The sequence below is a fragment of the Ranitomeya variabilis genome, chromosome 7 (genome assembly GCF_051348905.1).
Source record: "Ranitomeya variabilis isolate aRanVar5 chromosome 7, aRanVar5.hap1, whole genome shotgun sequence".
In the NCBI taxonomy this organism is placed as follows: Eukaryota; Metazoa; Chordata; class Amphibia; order Anura; family Dendrobatidae; genus Ranitomeya; species Ranitomeya variabilis.
The window spans coordinates 201,336,386-201,351,948 of record NC_135238.1 but is presented as its reverse complement, the minus strand read 5'-3'; the positions used below and the strand labels follow the sequence as shown (position 1 = coordinate 201,351,948).

The 15,563-nt window shown below is 45.1% G+C and overlaps 1 protein-coding gene across 1 annotated transcript in view; it reads right to left on the bottom strand.

The window, feature by feature from the left end:
- Positions 1 to 15,563, bottom strand: part of CHN1 (chimerin 1) — a 124,432-nt gene that overhangs the window by 57,477 nt on the left and 51,392 nt on the right. The window contains exon 7 of the mRNA XM_077272664.1: positions 14,181 to 14,469. Within this exon, the coding sequence (XP_077128779.1) occupies positions 14,181 to 14,469 (289 nt within the window). The remainder of the gene's footprint in view (positions 1 to 14,180; positions 14,470 to 15,563) is intronic.

Here is a 15,563-nt window from a genome sequence, read left to right as displayed (position 1 = left end):
ATGACCTCAAATATATTTGTTTGGATAAGAGGGGGCATTTAGATGGGTGGTCACTCAATGATCCCCATCAGTGTCCACAAGAGAATACATGGATCGGCACGGTCCGCCGAACTGGGAGCCACTGATACTATCCAGCCCTCTGCTCACAGAGGAGGGGGATCCTCGCCTTTGAAGCCCATATTCACTAATCATTTGGGGTAGACTCGTAGTGAGTATAGTTTACATACTGTAGATTTTAGTAGCCGGTTAGACGACCCCAAAAGCTTTTTTTTTCCCCTTGGGTGCTTAGGTGAACTAAAATCTAATTTACAGTAAATTTGGAAGTGACAAGACATTATATTTCAGTGTCTCCCTTATAGGCTTGTTCTCGTTAGTCCGTAGCCCATTTACAGTAACCGCTATCAGCGATCAATGATTCCGCTTCCTGTCGTCAGTCGTCCTATACTTGTGTTTATTTGGTTTCTCTTAGATCCATGTTTCCACATAAGTCGACTTGCTAAACTCTGATTCACAGAGGTTGTATCCTGTTTAGACTGCGATGGTCTCTAGCTATTTATATTAGAGCAGCGTTTTACAGAAATTGTTTCCACTCATATATTGAACATGTAGACATCAGAGGACTGCAAGGTGCTGTCGGGAACACAACCAACTCTTATGTGTTCAGTCGGAGACTTCTAAGAAGTCTTATATTGCTCTGTTTAAAGCGATTAGGTGTCGTGAACCAGAAAGAAGAGCCACAGGGTCATTAATGGATTTGATATTAAGATAGGCTTCTCAATGTTAACCTTAGTGCAGGTTGCCGGCTGCAATAGCTGATAGAAAACTAGAAGTACAGGGTAAGAACAACCAGTCAAAAAATAATCAGACAAGGAGGAGTTATTGGCGTCTTTGAAGACGTAGGTAGATCGTAAATGCCACAGACACTTTTCTGTAGAGTAGAAGCGATGGCAGAAAGCAAGACCAGAAAGGACAAAGTAAACCACAGTGTAGCTCCAGGAAATAAACACAGAAGTGGATGAAGACCACGTTGTCTATGTAGGTTACAACAGCTTAGGAGGACAGCTGTTATAACATCCGTGATTACCTAGTAATTTGTAAACAAATAACTATTGATATTTGCTATATTTGTATGATCAAAATGGAAAACCTTCAACCCAAACGTGGACATCAAATGTTCAAAGAAAAAAAAAAATGTTTACTATAAAGTGTCTCAATGCATTAGTATGGGCTAAAGATTGGAGGAATATAGTTTAGACCAGAGGTGTCAAACTGCATTCCTCGAGGGCCGCCAACAGGTCATGTTTTCAGGATTTCCTTAGCATTCCACAAGGTGCTGGAATCATTCTGTGCAATACAAGGAAATCCTGAAAACATGACCTGTTGGCGGCCCTCGAGGAATGCAGTTTGACACCTCTGGTTTAGACCCTCCTTACTGAGACAATGCCACTTTAAAGGGAACCTATCACCCCCAAATTCGAAGATGAGCTAAGCCCACCGGCATCAGGGGCTTATCAACATAATGTATCCTGAAAGATGAGGAAAAAGAGGTTAGATTATACTCACATGGGGGGCGGTCCGATCTGATGGGCGTCGCGGTCCAGGGCCTCCCATCTTCATAGGATGACGTCCTCATCTTGTCTTCACGCTGCGGCTCCGGCGTACTTTGTCTGCCCTGTTGAGGGCAGAGCAAAGTACTGCAGTGCGAAGCCGCCGGGCCTCTCTGACCTTTCCCCAGCGCCTGCGCACTGCAGTACTTTGCTCTGCCCTCAACATGGCAGACAAAGTATGCCTGCGGCGGAGCCGCAGTGTGAATACAAGAAGAGGACGTCATCGTAAGAAGATGGGAGGCCCCGGACCGGACCGCAACACCAATCAGATCGGACCGCAGCAGGACCGCCCCTGGGTGAGTATAATCTAAACTCTATCTCATCTTTCAGGATGGCCGCAGCTCATCTTTGAATTTGGGGTTCACAGGTTCCCTTTAAATATGGGCTTTTATATGAAGTACAGCACTCTGGAGTTCAGGGTGGGGTAAATCAAGCAGATCTTGAGAAGGGCGTGCAGTAGGTGCTTCTGGAAGTGTCACTGATTGACACCTTTCAATGTTCCTCAAGACGTTCTAGCCTTCTTCACTCATTATAGTAACTATAATGATCCTTAGGCTGGGGTCACACTTGCGAGTTCAATGCAAGAAAATCGAGCGAGTCTCTCGCATCAATTCCCGGCACTGCCACTGTTCAGCTGCACAGAAATATATGAAGCCGCAAACTCCGGTCCCAAGTGACGGCGGCAGTGCCGGGAATTGATGTGCGAGTTTCTCGCATTGCAATCGCAAGTGTGACCCCAGCCGTAGGCATCTTGTAGATGCCTGTAACACAAATCTGTGTGTCTCGCTAATGGGGCTACTTGTAAGGGCGCCCATACACATTAGATTAGTGTATGCTGGTGGTTGAACGACTGCTTAAACAAATGTAACAAATGAATGCAATGCCGGCAGAGCTACACAGATCTTAGCCATATTGCCTGGCCCAGTCACGTAACCTGGCCATACGTGCTCAGTGACATCGGACGACAAAAAAAAATTGGGGGGAAAATCCTTTCAACGAAAAACAGACCACAGATGAATGATCCTTCTCGGAAAGAAAGATCTATAGTTCGAAGACAAAAATAAAAAAATGTCTGATTGGTCGGCTAAAAAGATTATTTGTTTTTACCCAATGAAAAATCATTTGGGTTAATTTCCCTGAACTCTAATGTGTATGTGGGTCTTAATGGGGGTCTGTCAATCCAAACTGAAACATATAAACTAAGCACACAGCCTTGTAGGGGACATAGCCCTTATAAAAATTGTTGTGATCTCTAAACTGCAGCTCCTGCAGAAGGGCTTCGATCATACATGCTAATTGGGGTGCCCAGTGCCCTTTGGAGTGGCCAAGAGACTCAGCGCTCCGTCCCACCCACTCGTTTTGCATGCCCCGACTTCATCACAGGTGACTGACAGCCGTGGCTTGCCTAGAGCAAGAACTGTCAGCAGAGAAAGCTCAGGCAAGCAAGCGCCGGCCATTCCAAAAAATAAATTATTACATTCTATGGAAAATAAAGTCTTCAAGAGGGATCTTGGCTGATAACACTCTGATAACACTCTGTAGCTCTTCTCACATGGTCACGTAGAGGCATCTCCGCACAACAAGGGTCTGTACTCCACTGTCCTTATTTCTTGGAATCAATAATGTACAACTATGCCTTATCACTTTCTTACAAACAAGGAACCATTTTCAGGTTTCTGATCTTGATAATGAGCCACAAACCCAGAAATATATTTCCGAAGAAACTCAGCGGACAATGGAGCGTTTTCATGTGTCTTATATAATCAGTTGTAGGAATGTAAATTCCTAATGGGATAATGTTAGTAAATAGGACACGGGATGTTATATACCGTGCGGAGTGTGACTGCATATCGGACGGCCGTGCTACATACTGAAATGTGCAGAATAAACAGACCCATAGCATGAGACAGTGCCTACATTCCATTTATGAGCAGCCGCTTCATCGCTGGCGATACTCGACAAGCTTTTATTTCTGAAGTTTGGTTTATGTTACTGCAATAGTCTTTTAGAGTTGTGCTAGAAATCAGTAGTGGGCACCATGGTCATAGTTTCCCACTAGAAAAAAAACTGACACATGCAAGTGTTGTCTTTAGCAAAGTGGATCTATCATGACCCCAAAAGGTAAAATAGGGATTTTTGTGTACTCACCATAAAATCCTTTTCTCCGAGCCATTCATTGGGGGACACAGACCATGGGTGTATGCTGCTGCCACCAGGAGGCTGACACTAAGTATTACAAAGAAAGTTAGCTCCTCCCCTGCAGTATACACCCCTCTGCTGGCTCCCAGCTAACCAGTTCGGTGCAAAAGCAGTAGGAAATCAATAACATATAAGCGTATAGCATGTCACATTATATATGAGAGTATAACATATCAAATGATAAAAACAAATACAACTAATAATAGGGAGGGAGCTGTGTCCCCCAATGAATGGCTCGGAGAAAAGGATTTTACGGTGAGTACACAAAAATCCCTATTTCTCCTTCGCCTCATTGGGGGACACAGACCATGGGACGTCCCAAAGCAGTCCCTGGGTGGGGACAACATCAGATCAGGCCGTGTAACCGCTACTTACAAGTGCGCCAAGGCGGCCTGCAAAGTCCGCCTGCCCAGACTCACATCTGTGGAAGTGTGTGAATTATAGTGCTTCAAGAATGCATGCGGACTGGAGGAATTCGCAAGCTTGCAGTCGTGCTTGCCGACGCCTGGTGCCTAGAGCCCTGAGACAAGGAGATAGGCTGACATCTAGCACGGAAGGACTCCTGGATGGTGAAAAGAATCCTCCAGGCTACTTACCATCGAGAAGCCCAAGCAAAGTGTCCAACCTTCGGAAGGACGCCGTCCTCGATACGTACCCACTTGGAGCACTCACTTCTTCCAGATTATGGAGAACCCATTCCGTTGTGTGGACTGGAGCCGAAAGAGATGAGAGGACGATGCCCCTGCAACAGTGGGAATACAAAACCACCTTGGCAACGAGGGAAGGGGATGGCTTGAGGGCAACGATGCATTGATGGTAATAAGGAAAAAAGACTGAAAGGAACAGAGTGGCAAGCTCTGAAGACTCATCAGGATGACAAGAACGCAGAGAAAAAAGGGGAGTGACGTTCCCTGATAGTAAAGTCTTTCTGGATCGAAAAAGGAGTCTACTGTAAGATCCCCAGGACCATTAAGGTCCCCCAGATCTAACGGTATGCGGTAGGGAAGAACTACAGGTGAAGGCTCCCTGCGAGAAGGTCCATATTTCCAGTTTTGACGAAATAAGACGGAGAAATACTAGTACCGCAAGCGAGAAAACCTGACATGGTCAGTGCGGGTCTCCCGGGATCACTGGGGGCCTTTTCTGCTTCCAAAAAGATCTCAAGACGTAGTGGAAGAGGAGTTATGGAAATTGGTACCGTGGAAGAAACGGAGCATGCACTGCGATGGACTTGGATCTTGAAGCCAAACCATGAACTGGAGTACATAGGCGTTCAGCTTGGACGCCATCCGACCTACATCTGGAGTACTCCAGTGAAGGCAGATGTGAAGGAAGACTTCCGAGTTAAGTTCCCACTCACTTGAGGAGAAAACCCTGATGGCTGAATATGTCAGCCGCCCAGTGTTCTACTCCAGGGACATGTACTGTTGAGATCACCGAATGATAGATCTCGGCCCATCAGAGAGTGCGAGGTACCTCGGCCATGGCGCTTGACTGTGGGTACCTGCGAGATGATTGACGTATGGCACAGCCGTGGCATTATCCAAATTGAAGACGGATGGTTGACCCGCCGAAGGGCAGTGGACCTGCTGTAGGATTAGCCGTACTGTTCGGATCCCCAGAGAAATGATCGGGAGAAGAAGACGGGCATTGGTATCCCTAATAACCATTGGACCAGAAGAAGGCTCTGGATGAGGAAGGAGCTTAGAGACTACCTTTTGAAAGCCTGATTGACTTGCTGAAAACGAGCGGAGCAAAAGAAAACTACTTCCGTTTTCGTCTTATTGCTCAGAACCCTCCTAGCTAATTGAATGAACCGAGGGAATGAGTGATCAAGTGCACAAGCTCCGTGTTGAAGGGCCACGACCTTGACTCGAGAGAGAGAATTACCATCCTTCTTGTGCAGGATCATCGTCAAAGAGGATCTGCTGGGCTGGGAATGAGGAAAAAACTTGTCTAAGTTTAGCTGCTAGCCCAAGTGAGAGGGTATTGCAAGTGATATAGACGACTTAGCGTAGTCCTTGTAGAGCGGCTAGAAAGTCGACCGAGTAGGGCAGGACGACCATGTTTCTAGGGTGCAAGAAGCACATGACAACTGCTATGAGCGTTGCGACCACTGTGGTGCGGTAGCCAGGCTGAAGGGCAAGGTCGTGACTTGAAAATGCTGTTCGCGAATGGAAAGGAGAAGAGATAATTGTAGAGGGGAAAAAAAGTAGGCATGTGAGGGTAAGAAAACCGAATGTCGATGGATGCCAGAAAACTCCACTTTTTTTTTTTTTTTTTTGAAGTAATGGCTGAGCGGAGGAACTGCATCTGAAAAAGGAGGGCCTTGTCAAAGGTTGTTAGAAGTTTGAGGTCCAGGAATGATCATACTTTTCATTTTCTCCTTCGTGAAACCAAGATCTCTTAGATCTAGACTGTCCAGGACAATGCTTCTACTGCTGGATGGGTCTGTAGAAAAAATACGATCCCTTGTTAGTCTCCCGCTCAGAAGATTTGATTTGAATTGAAGTAGATAAGGTCTCTGACCAGGAGACTATTGGTCAAGCAACATCATGTGGCGCTAAAGAAGGGTAGAGCGCTGAACCCGAAGCCACAAGACGGAACGAACCAGATTTGCTATCCGACCGTCTGTGGTTTTTTAATTGATGATACATCGGGCAGGGATACTGGTAGGTATACCACAAGAAATTCCACCCGGTTAGACTGCCAAGTGGCAGAATGCAGGGCTGCAACCAGCAGGCCTCTTGCCATCTTCGTGCAGAGTAGAAAATTAGGAACCTTCGATCCACCATTCTGTTAACAGGGACGTGGAGAGGAATCGTCCGCTTTCTTGCATCATCCCCTAAATTGATACAAAGGGGGGTGCTCGGACGCCAAAGATGTGTGCCTCTGTACATCCCCAGAGTTGAGGTCCCCGGGTGGACAGGGCAGGTTGTTTGGCATTAGGCCTGGATGCAGAAGAGGATACATGGAGGCGACACTGCATGTGTTCGTCTGTTGAAGATGTGGGGGGAATCGGTGCCCTTAAAAGGACCCGTCGCCCATAAAAATCAGACCAGGTATGGCAACCTACTTAGCGGCTTCTGCCCAGTGAATTGCTCGTCGATTTGTTGATGGTATAAATAGGAGAGTCCCTCCTTTTCTGAAGCTCTTGCAATCCAAGGCAATATGCGATCCATATTCAGCGTTGTTCTCAACAAATCATGGGGGAGAGATTAGGAAATGAAAAACTTCCGTTTTGCAGACGCCTGTACGTTTTTCTAGAACACTTGCGGCCCCTGCTAGCGGACGCTCCCATGTAGGAGAGGGATCATGTATCTCGGTCCTGCGAGCACTCAGAGCCACAGAGGGTTCACAGAGGGATTCAATCTCTTGGTCCGAGAAAACCATGGGTTGCGGTTAGGGGATGAGTGGCGAAGGCTCCAGAGCTCAGTTAGGGTGACCAGCTTCGGATTGATGATGTGCCCTTAAGACCAGTAAATACTGGTCATGCGCCTTTAAGACTAGGGAATACTGGTCGTGCGTCTTTAAGACCAGGGTATACTGGTCTTGTGCCTTTAGGAGGAGGGCATGCTGGTCATGTGCCTTTAAGAACCAGGACATACTTGTCATATGCTTTGAAGACCAGGGCATACTGGTTGTGTGTCTTTAAGTCCAGGGCATATTGAACACGTGCCTTTAAGACCAGGGCATACTGGTCATGTGCCTTTAAGTCCAGGGCATATTGGTCACGTGCCTTTAAGACCAGGGCATACTGGTCATGTTCCTTTAAGACCAGGGCATACTGGTCATGTGTCTTTAAAACCAGGTCATACTGGTCATGTGCCCTTAAGACCAGGGCATACTGGTCATGTGCCTTTAAAAACCAGGTCGTACTGGTCATGTGCCTTTAAGACCAGGGCATACTGGCCAAGTGGTAAGACCAGGGCCTACTGGTCATGTGCCTTTAAGACCAGGGCATACTGGTCATGTGCCTTTAAGTCCAGGGCATATTGGTCACGTGCCTTTAAGACCAGGGCCTACTGGTCATGTGCCTTTAAGACCAGGGCATACTGGCCATGTGCGTAAGACCAGGGTATGCTGGCCATGCGCCTTTAAGACCAGGGAAAACTGGTCACATGCCTTTAAGACCAGACAATACTAGACATGCGCCTTTAAGACCAGACAATACTGGACATGCTCCTTTAAGACCAGACAATACTGGACATGCGCCCTTAAGAACAGACAATATTGGACCTGCGCCTTTACGACCAGCCAATACTGGACATGCGCCTTTAAGAACAGAGAATACTGGACATGCGCCTTTAAGACCAGACAATACGGGACATGCGCCTTTAAGACCAGCCAAAACAGGACATGCACCTTTAAGACCAGACAATACTGGACATGCGCCTTTAAGAACAGAGAATACTGGACATGCGCCTTTAAGAACGGAGAATACTTGCGCGTTTAATGCCTTGATGTAGAGTGGTTGTGCCCCCTTAATGCTAAAAATCGTTGCCTCAGTGTGAGCCGGCCGGGTGGACCAAGATGGCCACTGTGAGCTGCAGAGTAGATAAAATCTCGCAGAGAGCGAGAAGCGCCAACTCGGGGGGCGGAGCGACGGACACGATGCTGAATAGGCCCAAGCCGGGGCCTAAATTTCTGTAGCAGGCGGGCGACACCAGCGGGGCGTTTCAGGAGACTTCCGGGATGCGGCCTACACATCGGCCGAAGCCAGGGGCTAAATTTTTGTAGCCGGCCAGAGCGTTACCTCAGAGAGGTGGGCCACAGGAAAGTGGCTAAGGCTGCCTGCGCCTTTATGGATATCCCTCTGAAGATGGATCCACTCACCATCGTTGCGCGTCCCGGCATGGAGCCGCCGCGGAGGTGGGTTTCAGCGCTGTTCTGTGCAGCGTGGACGGTGTAGGGATAAACCTCAATCCATCATCCGTTTGTTAGGGAGGAGGAGAGGAACCGTCCGCCTCCTTGTACCATCCGCTCTTAATAGTGGTGATGCAGTGGGGGCTGCTCGGACGCCACACTGGATTGTGCCTCTGAACAGCCGAGGGTAAAACCTGGTGGTCAGGGCTGATGTCCGGCAATAGGCCTGGCTGCAGAAGAGGATACTGGAGGTGACACTCCAGTGCTCGTCTGATAAGGGACGGGGAGATCGGTCCCATGAAAGGGCCGTCGCCCCTAGAATCAGCTCAGGCAGTGGCTTCCCACGTCGCAGGAGAGGATACGGAGAGGTGAAACTCCCGTGCTCGCCTGTTGTTGGTTCGGGGGAGATCGGAACATGAAAGAATCCGTCGCCCCCTTCGTCCGGTAAAAGTAAAAAGATTCTTTGGGTCTGAATAGCAGACCCGTCCGTGTGCCTCCTACGGACACTAAGCAAGAACTGGTTAGCTGGGAGCCAGCAGAGGGGTGTATACTGCAGGGGAGGAGCTAACTTTCTTTGTAATACTTAGTGTCAGCCTCCTGGTGGCAGCAGCATACACCCATGGTCTGTGTCCCCCAATGAGGCGAAGGAGAAACTGACTTCTTTAATCGATTGTGGTTCTCCGATTGCAGATCACCATCGAAGGTAAAATGGGGATGAACCAGAGCGGCTCTGACACCGTCCAGCCAGTGCAGACACCGAAAGAGTGGGTCTAAGCTCTGACACTGACCACGACGGCTTATAGGCCGTGCAATGCTCCTCAGGGTAAAATATAATTACATATGGGGCCAATTACATATGGAGCATCTTATGGGGCCAATTACATATGAAGCAGTATATGGGGCCCATTATAAATCAAGCATCTTATGGGGCCAATTACATATGGTGCATTATATGGGGCCCATTCTGTTTGGAGAAATATATGGGGCCCATCATATACTGTACGAAGCATTATATGGGGCTCATTATACTGTAGGGCGCAATATATGGGGTTCATTCTGTATGGAGCATTATATAAGGCTCATTATTCTGCATGGAGCACTATGTGGTGCCCATAATACTGTATGGAGCAATATATGAGGCTCATGATATACTGTATGGAGCATTATATGGGGCTCATTATACTGTATGGCGCAATATATGGGGCTCATTCTGTATAGAGCATTATATAAGGCTCATTATTCTTTATGGAGCATTATATAAGGCTCATTATTCTGTATGGGGCACTATGTGGTGCCCATGATACTGTATGGAGCAATATATGGGGCTCATTATTCTGTATGGAGCACTATGTGGTGCCCATAATACTGTATGGAGCAATATATGGGGCTCATCATATACTGTATGGAGCATTATATGGGGCTCATTATACTGTATGGCACAATATATGGGGCTCATTCTGTATGGAGAATTATATAAGGCTCATTATTCTTTATGGAGCATTATATAAGGCTCATTATTCTGTATGGGGCACTATGTGGTGCCCATGATACTGTATGGAGCAATATATGGGGCTCATTATTCTGTATGGAGCACTATGTGGTGCCCATAATACTGTATGGAGGACTATACTGTCCAGTTTCTCTGCTATTGTAGAATTTACAATAGATATCATTCATGTATTATAAGAAGTGAAATCTTTGGCATTGGACTATACCTATATTTCTCTGCTGTATCTGTGCACCATGAATTGTGGTATGTGTTAAGGGGCCCACTGAGACTTTTTTGCCCAGGGCCCACAAAAACCTGGAGCCGGCCCTGATGTCACCCTCCATAAGGAGAGCTCAGTCAGGGGCCTCTCATACACAAATCAGATCTCTTGCTTTGCACGGAGGAGGGGCAACATCCCGTATCATGTGTCTATAAATTGAGATTCTGATTTGGCTTTTATCCTAAATCATGTGGCAAGGCTCGTTCAAGGGTCGATATTGACTTTTAGGCTCGCTACTTTAATAGGTGGCGCTGAAGTTCCTGTCCGTTTACTCTCTGAAGAGACAATTTGCATATTTAGTTTCCCAGTGGAGCATTGCATGGCCTAGAAGTCTCCTTACACTGTCATATCAGGCATGTCACGCTCCATAAAAAAGAAACGTTACCCCTTAGATCATGTGATTTATTTATTTTTATTCAACAAAAAGAGAACTTGGAGATAAGCCACATGCTAGTTGCATTGAAGTCTATGGCAAGAGAGTTACGTGGGACTTGTTTCCAAATGTGTTTTCTGTCCCTGGTCGCATCTGTGACTGTTGCAGTAGGTCACGAGCAATGACACCAAAGGAAATGATTAAATGAAATGTTGCGATGTCACACTACATGTCATACTTTTGGGGAGATACGACAGATCTTTACAGAGGGTTTTTATGGAGAAAAAAAATGGGTCAGCCATTCTTTTTACTGTAAAAACAATGTGACTTGCCCATGGAGTGTGTGTGGTATTGTGACTTGCCTTCATTGTTGTAAATGGGGCTGAGAAGCAGCAATGTTACCTTTATTTTTCTAATCCAGGAAAACCCTTTAACTTCTGACATCATACAGTATAGCAATGAAGCATGTAGCGCTGGCCTAAAGGAAATATGGTTATACCAGATGGGGATGCAAGTAGTAATTGTATGGGACGAATACCAGTGGTCAATGTCTAAGGCTATGTTCACATGTTGCATTTTTGCGCTGCTTTTATATGCAAATTTTAAGCTGCGTTTTACAGTGCCAGCAAAAGCTGAGATTTCAGAAATCTCATGCACACACATTGTTTGTTTCTCAACTGAATTGAAAAACCGCTGCATTTTTTAAAATTGCAGCATGTCACTTCTTTCAGTGTTTTTTCACCCATAGAAAGCAATGAGTATGTGCAAAAACGCAACAAAAAATCAGGGCATCAGCTTTGTTGCGTTTCCGTTGAAGGCATCAGGTTTTGCGTGCAGAAAAAAAAAACGCTGCAAAAACGCAACGTGTGAACATAGCCTAGCGATGCAATCACTGCAACTCTAGAAATTATATTTCAACATGTCTATGATCTGTATCATATGCCAGATCACAAAATCGAGAGAATTTTAAGCTGCTGGATATCACCGGACTAGATTCTCTGTACCTGGCTCCGATCAGCACATCATTAAGAGACCCTCACTGCTTGCCATTTGCACTGCCACGTTAATGGACCTTGGATGTACAATTTAATGTCTTCTGTTCCATTAGGAAGGTGAACGTAGAATTCAGAGAACGTAGCTTTGAAGGCAAATAACCCAATTACATCACATGAAGTTTTGATCAATATCAAAAATACAGAAGAAAAAAAAAATAACAAAAAAAGTTTACAATGTAACATTTCTGAGCTGCCAAGTTCTGACAGTCGAGAGCTAGTCAGGTGAAAAGATTTCACGTTTTATATCCTTAATGAACAGAATAATTTACAGGCTGGTAAACTTTTCAGCTTCTGCTAAAAATATCTAGACAGTAAAGACTGCAAAAACCAGAGATGTCAACTCTTCCCCAAAATATTTAGTGAAGGCTCCGTGCCTTTGAAGTACTGCGTGACTTGAGCAAAGCTTCAGAATACAAATGGGTGGAACTTCCGAATTTAGCTCAGCTCAAAACATGAAAACTTAGGGTTACCTGGGGTACATCCTTCATGATGGTAAAGGAAATAAGCCCTAGAGGGTCCTGATCCTGGAAACCTACGTATCCATCAAAAAATACAGAGAAAACTAAGTTAACTCTTCAGTCGAACAGAGTGCTCAGCTTAAAGTGGACCTTTCACCATTTTTCACATGCTAAACTGGCCACATGTTGATAAAGTGGCTGAAGATCTGAATAAAACATTTTATTTCTCATCTTAGTTGCCCCTAAAGAAGCTTACAGCCGGCATTCTCTGTGTGATATGGAAGGACTCTGTCTAACCAGGTCAGAGATCTCACAGAGGGCACCTACCGTGGTTACAAGCGTCAGGGAGGAGACCTGATCTGGGTGTCAATACCCATTTTTAGGTGAAAGCCATGACTTGGGGGGAGATGGATATTGGCTGAGATGGATATTGGACCGTTGATCATTTTTTGGCTTTCTGTTAACTGAAGATCCGAAGATGCAGAATATAACAGTACGACTGCATGATTTTCTTTTAAAGTCAGAATATTATAAAGTATTATTTTAGTACCATTTAAAAAATATCCAAGTAGACTGACAATACCTTCCCCACTCGTATGTGTGAGACATCTAAACAAGACACATTAGACTGAAATGCAAGATATAATAAACCCGTCAAGTCCATCCATGCGCACAGAACTCATATGCTAGGATAAAATATGTGTCGAGAGCACTTACAAGAGCCTTTCTAGTATTTAAAGGGAACCTGTCAAATTGAGAAATGCCATTTACCTGTGGATATAGGGATAATTTGTGGGTAAACAGTGTATAAATTCTGTGTCGCCGACTTAATAGACCAGTGGCTGCAAGAAAAAAAAAGACATACATTTTTTCTCTACAGGCAATCGGTGCAGGGAGAGGTTACAATCGCTGCTCACTGTAGTAAGTGCTCTGCCATAACTCCTCGTATATGTACAGTGTGGGCTGTCAAGCGCCAGGGAGTGATTACAGCCGTGCTCACTTTGTAGTGAGCGGACACTATAACAGCTCCCTGCACTGCCACAATGACTTGAAGCGAGCAGCTGCAGGGAGGATAGAACTTAATTTTCTCCCTGCAGCCACTGTCCACTACACAGGATTTAAACACTACTTGGCTGCAAATTAGCACTATATGTGAAGGACAATAGTGTTACTCAACGTGACAGGTTCCTTTTAAAGGACAAGGTTATATCACAGTGTAACTGTTTCAATGACAAATCTTGTATTTGAACATAAATGGATTAAAAAAACAAACATACTATAAGTATAAAACAATTGCTTTAACCTGGTATGCATGGGCCCAGATTTATGCAGAATTATCATATACACTCCAGATCATAAGATCGTTATAAAAAAGAAAAAAACCACTTGTAAAAAGGAGGAGAACAATTAGGAGAATCACAAAAAGAAGCGCTACAATATCTGTGTTTTTTTAAGCAGAATAGTGTAATCACGACCAAGTGTTCAGTTTTGGGCCTTGTAAAATCCTGACAGTTTGGGACAAGGTCGTGTGAAATAAATGGGTGTCCAGTACATCGCACAAATTGGGAAAGATAGGGAAGCTATGTATTGACTTGAGCGCTGCTGCAATGTTTACATGGATCCTCGGCAATTATGCGATGACCGCAATCACAATACTCCAAAAGTAGAAGCGACATCAGATCATGAATGTCAATGGCCGAGCATCTCGGCAGTTTGGAGCTCACTCTGAAAAACAACACCATGTCAAAAAACAGCCGCGTGAACTTAATAACCCTGGACAACTCTTCACATAATTACTCCACTCTTATCCAAAAAGAAAAGAAAAAAGTGGGAGAGAGTAATGTAAATCTTACCCTTTTCCCCTCCACAGTATCTTCTCCTGAAGACTCCTTCTCGCCCTGCTCTTCTTTCACAGCCGGCATTTGTTTCTTATGTGCCGGCTCTCTGTTCAAAGTTGTGTAGCCTATATGTTCGTAAATTGGGTTTATGGTCATCTTGGCGATGTACTCGGCCGCCTTGGTCTCAATGTACAGGGTGATCAGGCCGTCGGTCACGAGGTCGTGGATAGATTCAAATCTCTTCTCTCCGACAAAGTGCTTCCCGTCATGGTAGAGTCTGAAGTTTCTAGTCTGGTTTCCGAATCTGCCTCAATAAAGAAAGCAATGCAAAAGATTTTATTTAGAAAATAAATCACTTTTTGCCATTTCTAGTTCAGGAAAAAAGCCAGAAGACCTTTTTCTTCGGTTCTGTAGAGTAATTTGTACAAGTCAGTTCATTACATTGGTGGAAGTAAGAAAAAAAAAAAACCCCTATCCGTCCATCTGAGATCTTTTTTTTTTTTTTTTTTAACTGGCAGAACTGTGGCTTCTTTTTTTTACCCGTCTGAGCTGAAGATGCTGCATGTTCTTACAAGAAACCCTACCATTGAACTTAATCAATACAGTGAACTGTTGTAGACCAAGGGCTTCAACGGCCTCGTCATTTACTAGGGAAAGCCTATTCAGAATTCAGCTTGGCTCCCGTGCCAACAATTACACTGAAAAGCATCTGCTGCCAGAATCTCAGCAACGTGGGACAGAACGGCACAAGGGTAAGTATTCTTTATTCTTGGAGAGAGGCCAAGCGCTAACTCTTTGGTGTCTGATAAAAGAAACTCTGTGGTGAGCCTGCTGAAAATCACGCTGTTTTATAGGAAACCGTTCATGTTCTGGATGAATGACATAAGTGGTGTGACACGGTGGGGCTCAGTGTCTTCAAAATTCTCTGTTCTAAAGGGCTAGAAGCCTTCAATACAGAGTAAACAGCTCAAAGGGCTACTGTGCATCAGAAACGACCATGGACGCAGTTCATAAGAAGTCTGAGAACATGTGCCCCTCACTGTACACTCAACCATTAAAAAAGCCACTTAGAGGCCACGTGTTAAGTGCCACAAGGCAAATGACAAACTTGAACTAATCAAAATATTTTTACGCAGCTCATCATATTAAAGTGGATTCTTTCAAAATGAACAATTTGGAAACTAACGTAGGGGTCACAATGTCATAACTTGAGCAATTATAGAACTACCGTAGTATTAAAATAGTCAACAAGATGTTGGAAGCCTGAAAATAGGACAGGACATCCTGCGAGCTGAAAAGAGAAAGGCCGATGATGAATATAATTTTCATTTGCGATTATAGGACAAAAAAAAAAAAAAAATGGAGCTAAGGGAACCTGTGAGACGTTCACCACTCGGT